This window comes from Triturus cristatus, chromosome 4_1, assembly GCF_964204655.1.
Source record: "Triturus cristatus chromosome 4_1, aTriCri1.1, whole genome shotgun sequence".
Lineage (NCBI taxonomy): Eukaryota > Metazoa > Chordata > Amphibia > Caudata > Salamandridae > Triturus > Triturus cristatus.
This window is the reverse complement of record NC_140585.1, coordinates 321,019,712-321,034,680: the sequence shown is the minus strand read 5'-3', so window position 1 is coordinate 321,034,680 and position 14,969 is coordinate 321,019,712. Positions and strand designations below refer to the sequence as shown.

Below are 14,969 nucleotides of genomic sequence, written 5' to 3'. Positions count from 1 at the left end.
ATTGGCCGATGGTTACTTGCAACAGTGTTGCTGTTTTGTAGGCCCGTCTTATTCTTGTCCTTTACCATAGGGTGTTGGACCTTAGATGCTTTTTCCCTTGCACTAATGCTCGGACAGACCTGCTCTGGTGAAATAAGCGGTTGACTTGGTCCCTTTGCCTGGGTCTTACTTATAGTGCAGCCTGCTTGGGGGAGTGTTACAACAACAGGCAGATTTTGTGCTTTTTCTGAAATTTCCTCAGCCCTACTAGACTCAGTTATCTTGGGCTGTAATTTAATTAGTGACTTAATATGGAAAAAATTATCCAAGGTGGCCTGCTCAAAGTGGTCTAATCGATCCATTAGCTTATTTACTTTGGCCTCAATGGGTGTCAGAAGCAACCTTAGTAATTTCTCCAGCTCAGGTATCAATGAGTCTATTGGAGGAATGTTCGCAGCCAACCCGTTCCCCTGGGGATCACTAAATAGTGGATTAGAACTCTCTATAACTACATTGTCCCCCTCATTTAGTAAGTCGCCACTTCCACTTACCCCACTGTGTGCCTTTTGTGTAAATAAAGGGTTTTTTACCACTTTTCTTACCTTGAAAATCAATAAACAGAATAATACAAATTAAAAAAAAGTTGAAATCATTATGCATTGTTCATAAAGCCCTTCATGGTGTGGGTCCGGACCACCTGAACCGGCAGTTCCAATGGCATGTTCCAAAAAGATTACTTCGTTCTTCAGAAGCAAAACTGGTGATTGTTCCCTCAGTAAAAAAAGCTAGTTGGGGTGGTAGACGTTTTGTGATCTGTGCAGCTAAGGCATGGAACAGTCTGCCTATCCATCTCAGAAGTATGACAAATCTATTGGCATTCAGGAAGGCCTTAAAAACGTGCCTTTTTAATGTCTAACTCTGGCACTACCTGTTTACACTTCAGTATGAGGACTTTTTTAACTAACGCCAGGACACCTTCAGGTACAGTAGCGCTTTATAAGTGTTTTTAACATAACATAACCTCTGCCAAGGATGTGCATTGTTTCTGGTCGCAGAGAGCAGGGACTCTCTACCCAGGGGTCCAGAAACATGTCTGGTGGTGGCTGGCTGCCTACAGCCAGGTCAGAGATCACACCAGGGTTGGTAGGTTTTCAGGGGGCACCTCCGAGTACATGGTACAACAAAATCTTACACTGGCATCAGTGTGGATTTATTGAAAGTAGTTTGGTACCAAACACTCCTGTGTTCAGTGAAGCCATCATGGTGCTGTCGAACTCGAGTCGTCGAGTTTACAGCCCATATACTCTCTATGGCTTCACTGGCACTTACAATATTAAGGAATGGACCCTAAAATTGCAGGGGCAGATCTGCTCAGGCAGCTATATCCTCACCTGTGGTAGAGTGAGCACTGCCTTAGGACTGTGAGGCCTGCAAGAGGGGTGACTTACCTATATCTTCAGCCAGTGCTGGCTGGCATGGCACCCAGCCAAGGTGCCATGTCGACTTTGTTGTTTTCTACCTCACAGTGACATGCAAGCTGCAAGGGCAGTGGCCCCAAGTGACCCTCTTCATCTCCCAGGCTCTAGGTACCCAGGGAACCATTTACTAGGGACTTACAGGAGGCATAAGTACCAAAGCAACCAAACTGCACTCCAACAAGTCTTCTGGGTGCACCAGCCTCGGGTGCAACTTTTGAGAAATGATTCAGTGATATGGGTTACCTACTCGCTCAGGCAGACTGTCTCAGCTTTTGTGGCACAGTGCCGCGAGCAGGACGTCGGCCAACTGACTCTAGGAGCCTCTGTTCTGGCTGGGCTTGGGAGACTACTTCTCCAGAAGCAGGACTTCACAGGCACAGTCCTATCTACGCTTGACCAAGGAGCAGCAGGTGCAGTCCAACTTCGGTGTAGCATCTTCTTTGCCAGTTCCAAGGTCAGCAGGGCAGTCCTTCAATCCTCTTCTCCAGTCCAAGCAAGATCTGAGTTCTGGGTGCCAAGGGTGTCCTTTTTATGCCCAGAAACTGCCCTGAGGGAAGGTTGCAGTCACTAGCCAATGGAATACCTGGATCCCTTCCGCCTGAAGACAACTTCCTGTGGAGTGTGGCATTTAGCTATCCGTAAGTGCTCTATTCAGTTAGCTCCCAAGATGGCTACATCTTTCTCTTGGTGTATGTGGAGCTCAGTAGTTGCCATAGAGATGGTGCAACCCGAGAGCTACATGCCCATGGAAAAAACAGTTTGGGCAGTGTTTTACCCTCTCGGTCCTAGACGCCAATCTGTCTACCCAGGCAAAAGAGTAGCCCCCCTCGAGTGTGCTCACCATTTGCCCTTTAAAGGCAGCTTCTCCTTTGAAGCTCGACTTTTGGGCTAACTGCCTGTGTGGTTAGCTTCCAGAAGGTGCTAACACCTACTCCAGGGAAAGGCCTCTATTTTTACCTGTCCTGGAAGCCACTGACACGTCTCCCCCAGGGGGCAGAAGGTGGTCTTGTGGCCAGCATCAGCAAATAGCCATTGGACAACTTGGTCAACAGAGTGGCAACTTTCTAAATGTCGCATATGGCAACAAGTTACATTAATTTCAACTTGGGCATCAAGTCGGGCTTAATGTAACGAGTTGTATGATACTTTGAAGTACCAACTTTGTAGTCCCATTCAGAAGTTAGAACAGCTGAGTTGTCAGCATGCAACTCTGTAGTCGCCAATGGGGCTACCAGTCTCTCACATAGTAACAACAACAGTTGCAAGTTTTTACTGTCAGAACATGAAAAATAGATGTTCCACTTTTTAATATGATGCACCCTGTCTTAGGACTCGAAAGACCTGCTGTAGGAGTGGCTTACATATATTAAAAAGGGAGTTTGGGTGTTGCCACTGTTTTAAATGGCATGTCGAGTTATTTGTACACTGTTCTACCACCCTGCAGTGGCAGGCTGGGAGATACGCTTTACCTTGTCTCACACAGGGTGAAACAGTAAGTGCTGCAGTCCCTGAAGGGACACCTTAACTTACAAGCCCTGGGTACTCCTGGTACCATATACTAGGGACTTATAAGTAGGTAACCATATCCCAACTGAGCATAGGCCAGTCAAACACACATATTTAAGGGTCAGGGTACTGGCACTGCGGTCTGGTTAGCAGGCCTCGATGCACTCTCAGATTTGAAAAACCAGTAGCATCAGTCAAAACTTTGGGGGCGAGCACACAAAGGGAGACATTTCCGTATAGTAACTTACTATGCTTCTCGCTACCTTGTGTGATAAAATAAACTCCTGTAAAACTGGTCTTGGTTAACAGGGTGGTAGCAGACAACAAACATGACCCTGAATATGTATACACAATGAGGGACAACATAAATAGTTCCCCAGTCGTTGTATAGAGTCTTTAAAAACATAATGAAACCAGCATCATCTAATGTATGGAGTGTAGAGTAACATTTCTTGAAAAACACACTAAATTAAAGACAGAAGGCTCATTTTTGTTTTCATATTCTTTTAAATCCAAGCTAGCCTTACACAGCTAGACTGTGTTCTACATACAACGGTCTTCATTTGCAGAGGAATGAGCGCACAACGAGGGAACAATGGAATGGAGTGTCTTGCTTCACCCATTGACAAAGCCTACACAGGTTGCAAAGGAAAATGACCAGATACCTTCTATGACCAATACATCTCCAAAGCATAATGTAGCTTATTAAGAGTTATGGATCTACTCATATATATTGTTCTGATACAGGTCTGATCCATCTAGCAATATAGAGACACTGCAAAATCCTTTCAAAAGAAGGAGGTAATGGATTGGAAAAAAACAAGAGATTTTCATGTGTGCAAATCATACTGCTTGAAAGGGGACATGGGGAATATAACACCAAAGAAAAATAATCTATTTGTAGAACAGTCAGTAGTCAGAGACATTAGAAAAAAGTAAAAACAAGTCTTTTTTTAAAACAAAAAATATTTACTATATAACATGGTCTCAACTGTGACCGCCACTTGGGTATACCAGAAGTTGTTTTCTCTTTATCTGGGCTGAGACTGAAGAAGCAATCAGAAAGGTCTTCATGAACCAGAAGGAAAGATCACAGGTGCTGCTATGCCTGAAGAGTGAGACGTTGGAAACACTTCAGAAACGGCTCTGCACTTGAGTATCTTACCAAAGACATAGCTGCCATTTTGTAGCTACTCAGTTTACACAAATATCCAGATTCCCCTCGTGTGAGTCTGCCAGATGAAACTTTAAAGTGTTGTTCCAATAATCCTTGCGCAGACTGTAAGGGGTTCTGCTCACAGACTGTAGGAGGTGCTGCTGGTAACCACCAGTGGTGGGGTGCAGGTTGTCCCAAAATTCGCTCAAACCACAAGTGTATTCATGAATCCTTCATTTGTTCATTGACTGTAAGCGTCCATTCTTTCCCACATGATCCTGCAGTTAACATGGTGCAAAACTAGACACTTGGACAGCTCTTACGTCTAAGTCCAATGCAGACATTCAAACTAAAAATTATCATTCAGCTTAAATCTTGCAAGACAGGACTGTACCACCAAAGGTTGATTTTACTCCTGCTTACAAGTGTGCTTTTACCACTCTACCAGCACCAGTTTGACACCGATATGCCATACCCACTGAAAGGGGACAAACCCTAGGGACATAACCAAAACCTTCCTTAGCATTACTGTGTCTTCTTCGAGGCATAAAGAGGGTGTATAACAGGTACAAAACAGAGCTGTATACATTGCCCAAGGTTTTTATCTTTATCATTAAAAGGCGATAGCTGTTCACTACCATTACCTTTTGCTTGCAGCTCAAATTGGACAACTTACACAAATGTAAACGATGTGTGCAAACTTAATGTGTTAAATCTCTTACATTTGTTTTGTTATTTTTCAGTTGAATGGTGGTAACTGCAGGTTCCTGAAGGAAACATCTCATTAGAATGGAGGTTGAGTTGAGCACACTTCAATTTCAGCAGTCATCAAGTGTGCAACATGGCTGATCACTATATACTGTGTACTGCTTTTAAGCAGTGCAAGACCTGACCATGTGTCTGATTTGCAACAAAGACACAATGTCTAATCTATTGCCTCTTTCACGCCCAGATAGCGTCCTGCACCCAAAGTGCTGCTGTACATCACACCAAACATGAAGTACTCTGTTTAAAATACTGGCTTCAAATTTTTACAAATATTTCAGCACATAGATAAGTTAAGAGACTCAATGGGTACACCCTCTGTAAAAATGCAGAGGAAGCCATCCCTAACAAGCCTTTGCTCATCTTGGATAGAGAAGCCTTGGTAACAGCTTTGTTAGCTTTACAACCGTTCTTTCTTTTAAAAGATCAGTGAGGTCCGTTATTCTACACCTCTTATATTTTGAGCCACTGCTAGCTTGTCTCTTCCTTTAAGTCCTGAACTGGCAGCTGAAAACTTGGTGTGAAGGAGAGCGCAACTAAGCCTGGGCTCATAGAGCAGTGCATCTGCTTTCGGGAACATTTTGTACAGATGTAATCTTCATTCTCAGCCATCTCTGGAGAGACTCCAACACAAACTTGATGAAACCATTCATCACAGCCACCATCGCACTGCACCCAGTCCACCTGAAACAGAAGGAAATGAGAATAAGCTAGTACATATGCAAAAGAAGTGCTTGAGAAGTGTACGGAGTTATTCATAAAAAAGCTCAATATAACATTACAAATTGTTAAAACCCATCTAAAAGAAAAATGCTTCAATTATTATAGGCCATTTAATTAACAAAATGTATGATCTCCTAGACCACGAAGGGTAAAAAGGTAAAACGCAGCACCAAAAACATCCTACAAGTCCCAAAAAGAAGCAACATGAAAAGGTTGAGTATAGGAATGTCCCCCCTTTCTGCATGGTTACCCCCTAACTTTTTGCCAGAAACCTGATGCCAACTTGACTGAGTGTGTACAGGGATCCTGCTAACCAAGCCCAAGCACCTGTGTTCTTTCCCAAAACTGTACCTTTATACACACAATTGGCACACCTCTGGGCCACATGTAAGTCTCTTGTAAAAGGTACCCCTGGTACCAAGGACCTTGTGACCAGAGAGGGACTCTAAGGGCTGCAGCTTGTATTATGCCACCATCAGAGACCCCTCACCTTAACACCACCACCATGCCATAGCAGGCTGGGTGCTTTTGGTGCAGACCAAACTGAAGAGTTGATATGGCACACACCCCTTTGTGCCATGCCCACCAACACTGCCTGTGGAACAGGTAAATTACCCTTCTAGCAGGCCTTGCAGCTCTAAAGGCAGGGTGCACCATACCACAGGAGAGGGCATCCCTACAGTGCCCATGCCATGAACAGACATTCCAAGTGCAGTGAGCCATTTTGAGTACATGGGCTGGCAGTTTGTCAACACAAACTCCACAGCACCATGATGGCTCTACTGAAGTATGGGAAGTTTGGTATCAAACTTCCCAGCACATTAAACCCACACTGATGCCAATGTTGGATTCAATGAAAAATCTTAGCGATGCCCCCTAAAAATTGACTGACTCTGGTTTGGTTCCTGACTAGCTCTCTGTCAGCTGCCACCACCAAACAGGCTTCTAGACTCCTGGGTAGATAGCCCGCCACGCTCTGGGTCTGGAAACAAAGCACAACCTGGGCAGAGACGTCATGCCTCTTCTCCCAGGATGGACAGGGTCCTCGAAGAGAGAAATTCAAAGGCCTATCGCCTTTATTAGCTGCCACCACCCTTTTGCAAATATCAGCAACTGGCTCCCACCAGTTCTGACCTCCATTTTGGGTTCTGAGAACGGGTGGGAAAGCCTAGCCAGGAAGGAAGGTGTGCCCACCTTTGCCAACCTCACCCCTCAGGTGGGGGAGGCAAGGTGAAGCCTACATCTCAGTCCCCTCCATCTTGTAGATGGGGGACCCCTCCAATCAGAAAGAGGCTTATGCCCTCCTCCCACTGGAGGGTGGCATACTTGGGGGTGTAGACACCCCAGGGAAGGGACTCATTGGTCCTAACCTGCACACCCCTATAACACCCCTAAATCTAGTATTTAGGGGAACCCCTGAACCTTGCCTCTTCAGATTCAGCGTGACAAGAAGAAGAAGGACTGAAGAGCTGTGCTGCAGAAGAGGAGGACAACAACTGCTCTGGCCCCAGCCCTACTGGCCTGTCTCCTGCTCTGAAACTCCTGCAAGCTGAACCCGGCGTGTCCTGCAGCCAGCAGCCTTTAAGAACCCCGGGGACCTGCCCTGCCTTACTAAAGAACTCTGATCTCCTGTGGACACCGGATTTGTCCAACACCAACCAAAGCCAGGACTCCTGATCCAGCTGGATCCGCGAGTCCTCACCACTCTGAGGAGTCCCACATGGATCCTCCATCAGCCCGACCCTGTTCAACGTCTACATGGCCCCGCTCGCATCCATCGTCAGATCACATAGACTCAACATCTTATAGTATGCAGACGACACCCAACTCATCCTCTCCCTATCCAACAAAGCCAACACCACCAAACACAACTTTCGAAACGAAAAGGAAGCAGTCGCCAGGTGGATGAAGAACAGCTGCCTACAACTCAACACAGAGAAAACTGAGATGCTCATCATGGGACAACACCCCGACGCCTGGAACGACACCTGGTGGCCCCACGCCCTCGAGAACCCTCTCTCCCCCTCAGACCATGACTACAACCTCGGAATCATCATGGGCTCAGAAATCAAAATGGACCCCCAGATCAACACCTTCACCTCTTCCTGCTACCACACCCTCCGCCCACTCCGAAAGACCTTCAACTGAATTCCCCCCGAACACAGGAAAACTGTCACCCACACCCTCATCAGCAGCAAACTGGATTACGGCAACGCCCTCTAAGCCGGGATCAATAGGAACCTCACCCGCAAACTCCAGAACGCCGCCGACAGACTAGTCCTCAACCTACTGTGCCACTGCCACATCAGCCAACACCTACGGGCCTTACACTGGCTCCCGTCGGGAAGAGAAACACCTTTAAGCTTCTCACCCACGCTTACAAGGCCCTTCACAACACTGGACCCTCCTACATGAACCACCCCCTCACTTTCCATGCATCCCAATTATCCCTCCACTCGGCCCATGTCTCCCTTGCGATGGTACCGCGCATCAGGAAGACCAGAGCAGGAGGTTGCTCCTTCTCCCTCCTACAGACGCCATCACTCCCCAAGTTCTTGAAGGACCTAAAGACCTGGCTTTTCGAACGGAGCTCCGTGAACTTCTGGGAGTTGCGCGCCCCCCCCAGCTTACGCCCCCTTCAGCACCTTGAGACCCTTTCCGGATGAGCAGCTGCGCTCTATAAATCCTCTGATTAATTGACTGACTCTGCACCCGACGCCCATGACCCGAGTTTGAGTGACCCAACACCCCAAAGAGGTCACCCCGGCTATCCTGACCTGTGATCCAGTGTTGGACCACCAACCTTCTCCTCGACGTCTGCAGCCTCATCCCGAAGGGTCCTCCCAACAGTGACCAGAACCGGTGAGAAGAACCCAACACAATAAGACGCCACTGCACCCGCAGCTTCTTAGTCCTGAGTTGCCTGACCGACGGCGTCCTGGTGTCCAGCAACTCTTCATGTTCTACCTCCAGTCGTTGCTTTTCTAAATCCAGTCTTCTGTTCCAGCCCGCAGCCATTTTTTGTGACTGACATCCTCCACTGAAAAGCATTAAGCTTCCGACACCTCTTGAGCACCCTGCACCTGCGCCGCTGGTATTGTGGACTTGGTTGGTGCTAACATTGGACCCCCTTTGCCCTGACCTTAACCCTAGGAGCTTGGCTCCTGAGATCAAGTGGCCTGTCTGTGAGCAGTCTCTAACCTAGGTGCCCCCTAACCCCATAGGCTAACATTGGCACCCTGCACTCTGCACCCGGCCGCCCTAGTGCCACTGGTGGTGCCCCATGAGTGCCAAACTGAACATTGGGGAACCATTACCCCCAAAACTCCAATCCTAAAACCATTTTACTCAACTGAAAACTTTACACTTCGTTTTCTCCATTGGACTGCATGACGGGTTTTCTCTGAAAAACTGACTTGTATTGCAACAAAGGGTAACTTAGGCCTTCACCAGAGTTAACTGGTTTACCGATGTCCTGTGTTGCTTGAACTGTGTTAGGAGTGTGTTTCATGTCAAAATAGAAAAGTAATCACAACGTGATCTAAAAGCAATCTAAAAGTAATTACAAGCATGTTGTAACAGTTTACAAATGGTTTTTTTCAACTTTAAAATTAATCTGAATGTTCCTAGAAATCCATTATTCACTGTATTGCTGAAAGTAACATTGTATGAAGAGTTTAACTAAGTAGATCATGGTTCTAGAAGAACAAGTTACTTACCTTCGATAAAGCATTATCTGGTAGAGACTCCATCTAGCTGCAGATTTCTTCCCTTTGAATTTCCAAGCGTCAGGCTGGATCTGGAAACTTTTTCTGAGCAATACCTCTTGCGCGCGGCGACAAATGGCTCCATTAGGCTCAGTGTAATGTCGTACATGTCGGCAGCATCGGTTATGACTTCACGGTGCCTATATATGCACCACCCAGGCACGCGGACTTCAGTACAGTTTTTTCCATGCTAGTAGTGCAGAGCCACGAAGTAACTGACGTAGTCGTGTGCAAAACTAGGGCCTTGAAAAGGAGTCAATAACCATAGCCCTAGAACATTAGTCCGCAAAGCGGGGAGACATGGGTGTGGCTGTAAGGAATCTGCAGCTAGATAGTGTCTCTACCAGATAAAGCGTTACCGAAGGTAAGTAACTTGTCCATCCGATAGAGACTTCTAGCTGCAGATTCCTTACCTTTAAATTAGATACCTAAGCAATACTATCTCAGGGGTGGGCTGCGGACCAATTTACTAAACCCAGATGGCAGAAAAAGGAGACACGGTCCTCAGTCAGCTTGTCGCAAGTGGGTGGTATAGGTGGAGGGGTAGTCATGAAGGGGAGGGAGTAGCCCCTTTGAACAATCTGGAGAACACAGTGGTCTGATGTCATCGACCTCCAGTGGTGCAGGTGATGGCATATCCTGCCTCCCACTGGTTGGGTTGCCCATCATGGTTGGAGGGCGAACTAAAGATGTTTGGGGTCTTTGGCTTCAGGAAGCGAGGACGGCCACAGCCTGCCTGACCCATGGGGCCTGGGAGTACCGTGTCCTAGGCAATGCAGAGGCCGGGGAGCTTGTGTGTCATAGTGGTTGGGTGGCTAAAGACTTATCTGGAAGCTCGTTCCATGACTACAAAAGGGGTGAAAGAAGGACTGGGGTTGACAGAGCCCATGGAAAGGCCCAAGGACCAAGCTGTACCTCTGCTATCCTTGAGGCGCTCCAGCACTGAGTCTGCTTTGTCTACGAAGAGGTGGGAGCCATTAAAGGGCACGTCCATATGCAAGGCTTGGACATCCCCTTAAGAGCCAGTCCTTCTTAGCCAGGTGTGGCGCCACAAGTCCACCGACGAAGACATTTTTCCGTCTAGCGAGTCGGTCGGGTCCAGCCCACATCTGATTGTGAACTTGGCTGCATCTCGCGCATCTGCCACTGCTTGGGAGAGTATGGCCTCGGTCTCTTCCGGGTCCATGGACAGCACGTGCGCAACCGAATTCCACAGTGCATGGGACTAATGGCTCAAAAGTCACACAGTGTTTACGGAGTGCCAGACTGGTGGAAGAAAACATTCTCTTGCCTAAGGTGTCCATCCTCTTGGATTCCCTATACGGTGCAGTGGTAGGGAATGTGCCAGTGTTCACACAGGACATGGAGGTTTGGACCACCAAGCTCCCCAGGGTAGGGTGTTGAGTGAGGAAATTGGGGTAGCCTGGGGTGGGGCGATGGCGACGTGCAATTGTCCTGTTCACAGGAGCTCATGTGCTGGGCTTAGACCAGGTCCCAAGCAGGCTGTCTTTAAGGGGACTGAGGAACATCGCGATAGTATGAAAGGCACCGGTCCAGATCCATCCGTGGAGCCAAAGGGCCCGACTGGTGCCAGGGGCTGACCCGCTGAAGGCGCACCAGGGGGGATGGGCAGCCCAAATATGTGGGGCATGGTCTCATAAAATTTGTGTAGTTGGGCAGGGATAGCTATGGCACCCAGAAAGTCTGGGAGATGCGGAGCCAGCCCAGACGCAGGCTTCACCACGCCAGGCCATGAATGACAAGGCTCCCTCATCTTGCCGAATGACTTCGATAGACGGGGTAAAGTTAAAGACCTCTTCGACTTCCTATTCTATTTTTTTGTAGGACTTACCCATACTGCCGAGAAGATCAAGGGCACCGTGATCAATCCCTGGACCTTCCTCTCGACCGGGATCGAGACTGTTGCCCATCGAGCTGCAAGGAACTTGAGGGATCACTCCCTCAAAGTCTTGGGGTGCATGTAGCGGCAGTTGACACAGATACTCGCGTTGTGGTCACGCTTGAAGCACCAGAGACAAACACGATAGTAGACATCCCTGCCACAACAGGAGAAACAATTCTCAAAAGACTTTAACAAAGGGTCCGTCAAAAAGTGACTGGAGTTAGGACTCTGGATCTGCGCTGACTGTTATGGAAAAAATGTCAGTGTGCTGATATGTATGTATGTATGTATGTATGTATGTATATATATATATATATATATATATATATATATATATATATATATTGTACATGTCAGTTCCGGTGCATAAGACTCTATCTATCTATCTATCTATCTATCTATCTATCTATCTATCTATCTATCTATCTAGCTATCTAGCTATCCATCTATCTAAGGCTGATCTACTAATTGATAGACATACGAGGATGTTGGGAAAGAAGTACATGACTGGGCATGTAAGACATTTTTGTTTTGTTTTTTTGACTCAAAAATGTCTCCTCTGTCCGATTGTTATCAGATTAAAATGTGACTCACCTTGTCCTTGCATGGCCGCAGGCAGCTCTGGGATGCACAAACTGCATTCTCATCTTCAGAATCTTCAGCACCAGACCAGTCGTACTTGGATGGTATATCAAGCACTTTCTTTTCTCTTTTCTTCTCAATTATTTCCTTTGCTAGCTCTGCTTTTGCCGCTGCTGCCTTTTCTTTCTTTCTTTTCTTCTCTTCCTCTTTGGCTAGCTTCTTTGCAAGCTTGTTCAATTCTTTTGCTTTGTCCATGTTCAATTTTAGCTTTTTCCTTTTTGGCTTATCCAGTCTCTTTAGCTCCTTCGACTTTTGTTTGCTCTCTCCATGAAGAAGTTCAGCCTTTTCCAGCTTCCTTTTACGTTTTTTCTCAGAAGAGTCTTTTACTTTAATTTTCATTGGTTTCTCTTCGGTACCATCATCCTTTACAAAAAAAAACACAAAAAAACATGCCATTACACAAACATCAAAGCAGTATTTTTATTGCACATAAGGCTAGATTGTCACTTATTTTCCTACGGCTTTATCCTAAAATATGTTCACAAAGTTTCTTTTTTTAATTTCGGATTCACTACAACGAATATGAAAATCAATAACTATGCTAGATTTCTAGGCAAACAGCTAGTTCTAAAAACCTGGAATGCCCCCCAAACAATTGGCAGGTACACTGTTAATGTCCAACGTTATCTTTCTTTATTCACCACATGCAAAATGTTTTCATTTGCAGAAAGCTCTTCCCATAAATCCTGTAAAAACAGGCTTTGTTTGTACACTTTCTTCAGCATTATTCTGCTGTTAAAGTATGTAAAATGTTATTTAACCAGTAAGCATCTGTTTGTGGCAAGCAGAGCTGTAGATTCACATGCTGTGCATAGTCCTGCATCTAGTGTTGGTTAAGAAAATGTGCAAGATGTTTTTTTCTAAGTCTTTTGCGTTATGAGGTAGTGCAAGTCCTCCTGACGCATGGTCATGGACTTAATTTTCAGTTTTACCAAACATATATCAGCAGTACAATTATGAAAGTCTTATTAATAGGTTTGGCATAGGAAAAGAGTACATATATTGATAAATAAAGTCAAGCAGTTCATACTTGGGGCATCCTATCTCATGCGTCCTCACCTTGTTAACAGTCTAATCACACTCTGTCCACCCTCCTCTGCAGACATACTCACATCTGTCTCAGAGTCATTCAAGGTGCTGCTCATGTGCATGTTGGTGTTCACAAATGCATCACATACTTCCCTCCACTCCCCGAGATCTTCTTTTAGTTTCTCATCGCTCCTGTTTAGTTTCATATGTATTTCTTCAGCCAATGTCCACTCCCGCTCATCCTGATGCCACAGTCGTAACGTGGGGGCATGTTGACCCATCCACGTTATGGCTACTCTGTGTCTTGCTAATATCAAAAGCAGTTGCAGTAGCTTATATGCCATCTTGCGCCAATTTGGTTTTCTAACATGGCCCAGCAAACAGTGTAATGGGTAAACTATCAATGTGAAAACCCGTACCCCTGCGTACATCTGCCACCACCCAGGTCCAGAATTATTGTACCATAAAGCACCTCCAAGCCAAGTGCAGAAAATTGGCTCCCCCTTCACCACATCGTGGGCAGTCATTGTATCGTGAAGGGGTGATGCGACAGAGTCTATCAGGGGTCATATATGTCCAATGTAAAAAAATATAATGCACCAGCTTGAAACAAGCATTGCAGAATACCGCACGTGTAAGTCCACTGACGGTGGTCCATGTTTCGAATCGATTCTATTATTAGATGGTTTTCCCACAAGGCAGGTGAGGATGGAATGTGAAGCAAAACGATGTAGAGAGAGACGTCCTTAGATAGAGAGAGGACTGCAACGGCCACAGGCGTCCAGGAAGGAGGGTGGGCGCATGTGAATCTACTGTACTACATGCCACGAACAGATGCTTACTGGTTAAGTAACATTTCCAATTCGAGGCATGTGTGGCTGTAGAAACGCATGCTGTGCATAGACTGTACAGCAGTCCTCACAGAAAGTGGTGGCTAACCTGTGGAAGTTGCAGTAGACTGAAAAAGTGTTTGGATAATATGCCTGGCCAACATTAACTTGTTGGCGAGCCAGGATATCGACACAGTAATGCTTTCCAAAAGTATGTGGTTTAGCCAGGTAACTGCTTTACACATGTCAACTATAGCTATGTTCCAGAAAAAGGCCAAGGAGGCTCCTTTTTTTAATGAGTGGAGTGGGCTCTAGCTTGAATGGGCAATGTCCTTTTAGCGTTAACATTGTACATCTGGATGCAATTTACAATCGATCTTGCAATGCCTAATTTGGATAGGACTTTCGCTTTATGGGGCTGGGAGAAAGCAACAAAAAGTTGTTGTGTCCTTCTAAAGGATTCCATTCTGTCAATATAGTAAACAAGGGCTTGTTTAACGTTAAAAGTATGTAGAACCCATTCCGCAATTGAGTCCGCTTGAGGGGTAAAAAAACCATGGAGTTCAATAGATTGATTAATGTGGAACTGTGAGACCACCTTAGGGAAAAATCTGGCTTTGGTGCGGAGAACAACTCTATGCCTGTGTATTCAGAAGAAAGATTATTTTAAGATTAGTGGCTGAAGTTCACTGACATGTCTAAGTGAAGTGATGGTGACTAGTAATGCTACCTTCCAAGAAAGAAACTGAAGGAGACAGGAGTGGCAGGTCAAAAGGAGGGTCCACGAGCCTTGTCAATTCAATGTTCAGGTACCCTGTCATGGCTGGTGGGACTTGAGAAGTAATGACTTTTGAGGCCCTTCATAAAAGTTTTAATGACTGAAATTCTGAAGAGGGACATTTTTAGCCTGTTCTGAACGTAGGAGGCTATAGCAGCAGGTGCAGTTGTATGAATTTGAAAACTTAACAGGTTTTCAAATGAAGTATGTAGCAGACAATATCTTGCACTTTGGCTGCTTAAAGGTCAATGCGTTTTGAATGACAATAGTAGACAAATCTCTTCCACCTGGCAGCATAACAGGTACAAGTAGAAGGCCTGTTTGCCTCTTTAAGAATGCTCATGCATTCTGGTGGAAGATTAATATACCCAAATTCTAGGACTTCAGGAGCCAGATAGTAAGAATGAGAGATT

The 14,969-nt window shown here is 46.0% G+C and overlaps 1 protein-coding gene across 7 annotated transcripts in view; it reads right to left on the bottom strand.

Annotated features, from left to right (window-relative positions):
• Positions 1-3,911: 3,911 nt before the first annotated feature.
• Positions 3,912-14,969, bottom strand: part of KDM5A (lysine demethylase 5A) — a 1,031,636-nt gene continuing 1,020,578 nt past the window's right edge. For all 7 annotated transcript variants that reach the window (XR_014981238.1, XR_014981239.1, XM_085652274.1 and 4 more), the window contains 2 exons: positions 11,872-12,282; positions 3,912-5,568 (listed from right to left, as the gene is read on the bottom strand). Coding sequence is in view for 5 of the 7 variants with exons in the window: in XM_085652274.1 (XP_085508400.1) it covers positions 5,356-5,568; positions 11,872-12,282 (624 nt within the window). In the remaining 2 variants the exon portion in view is untranslated. The remainder of the gene's footprint in view (positions 5,569-11,871; positions 12,283-14,969) is intronic.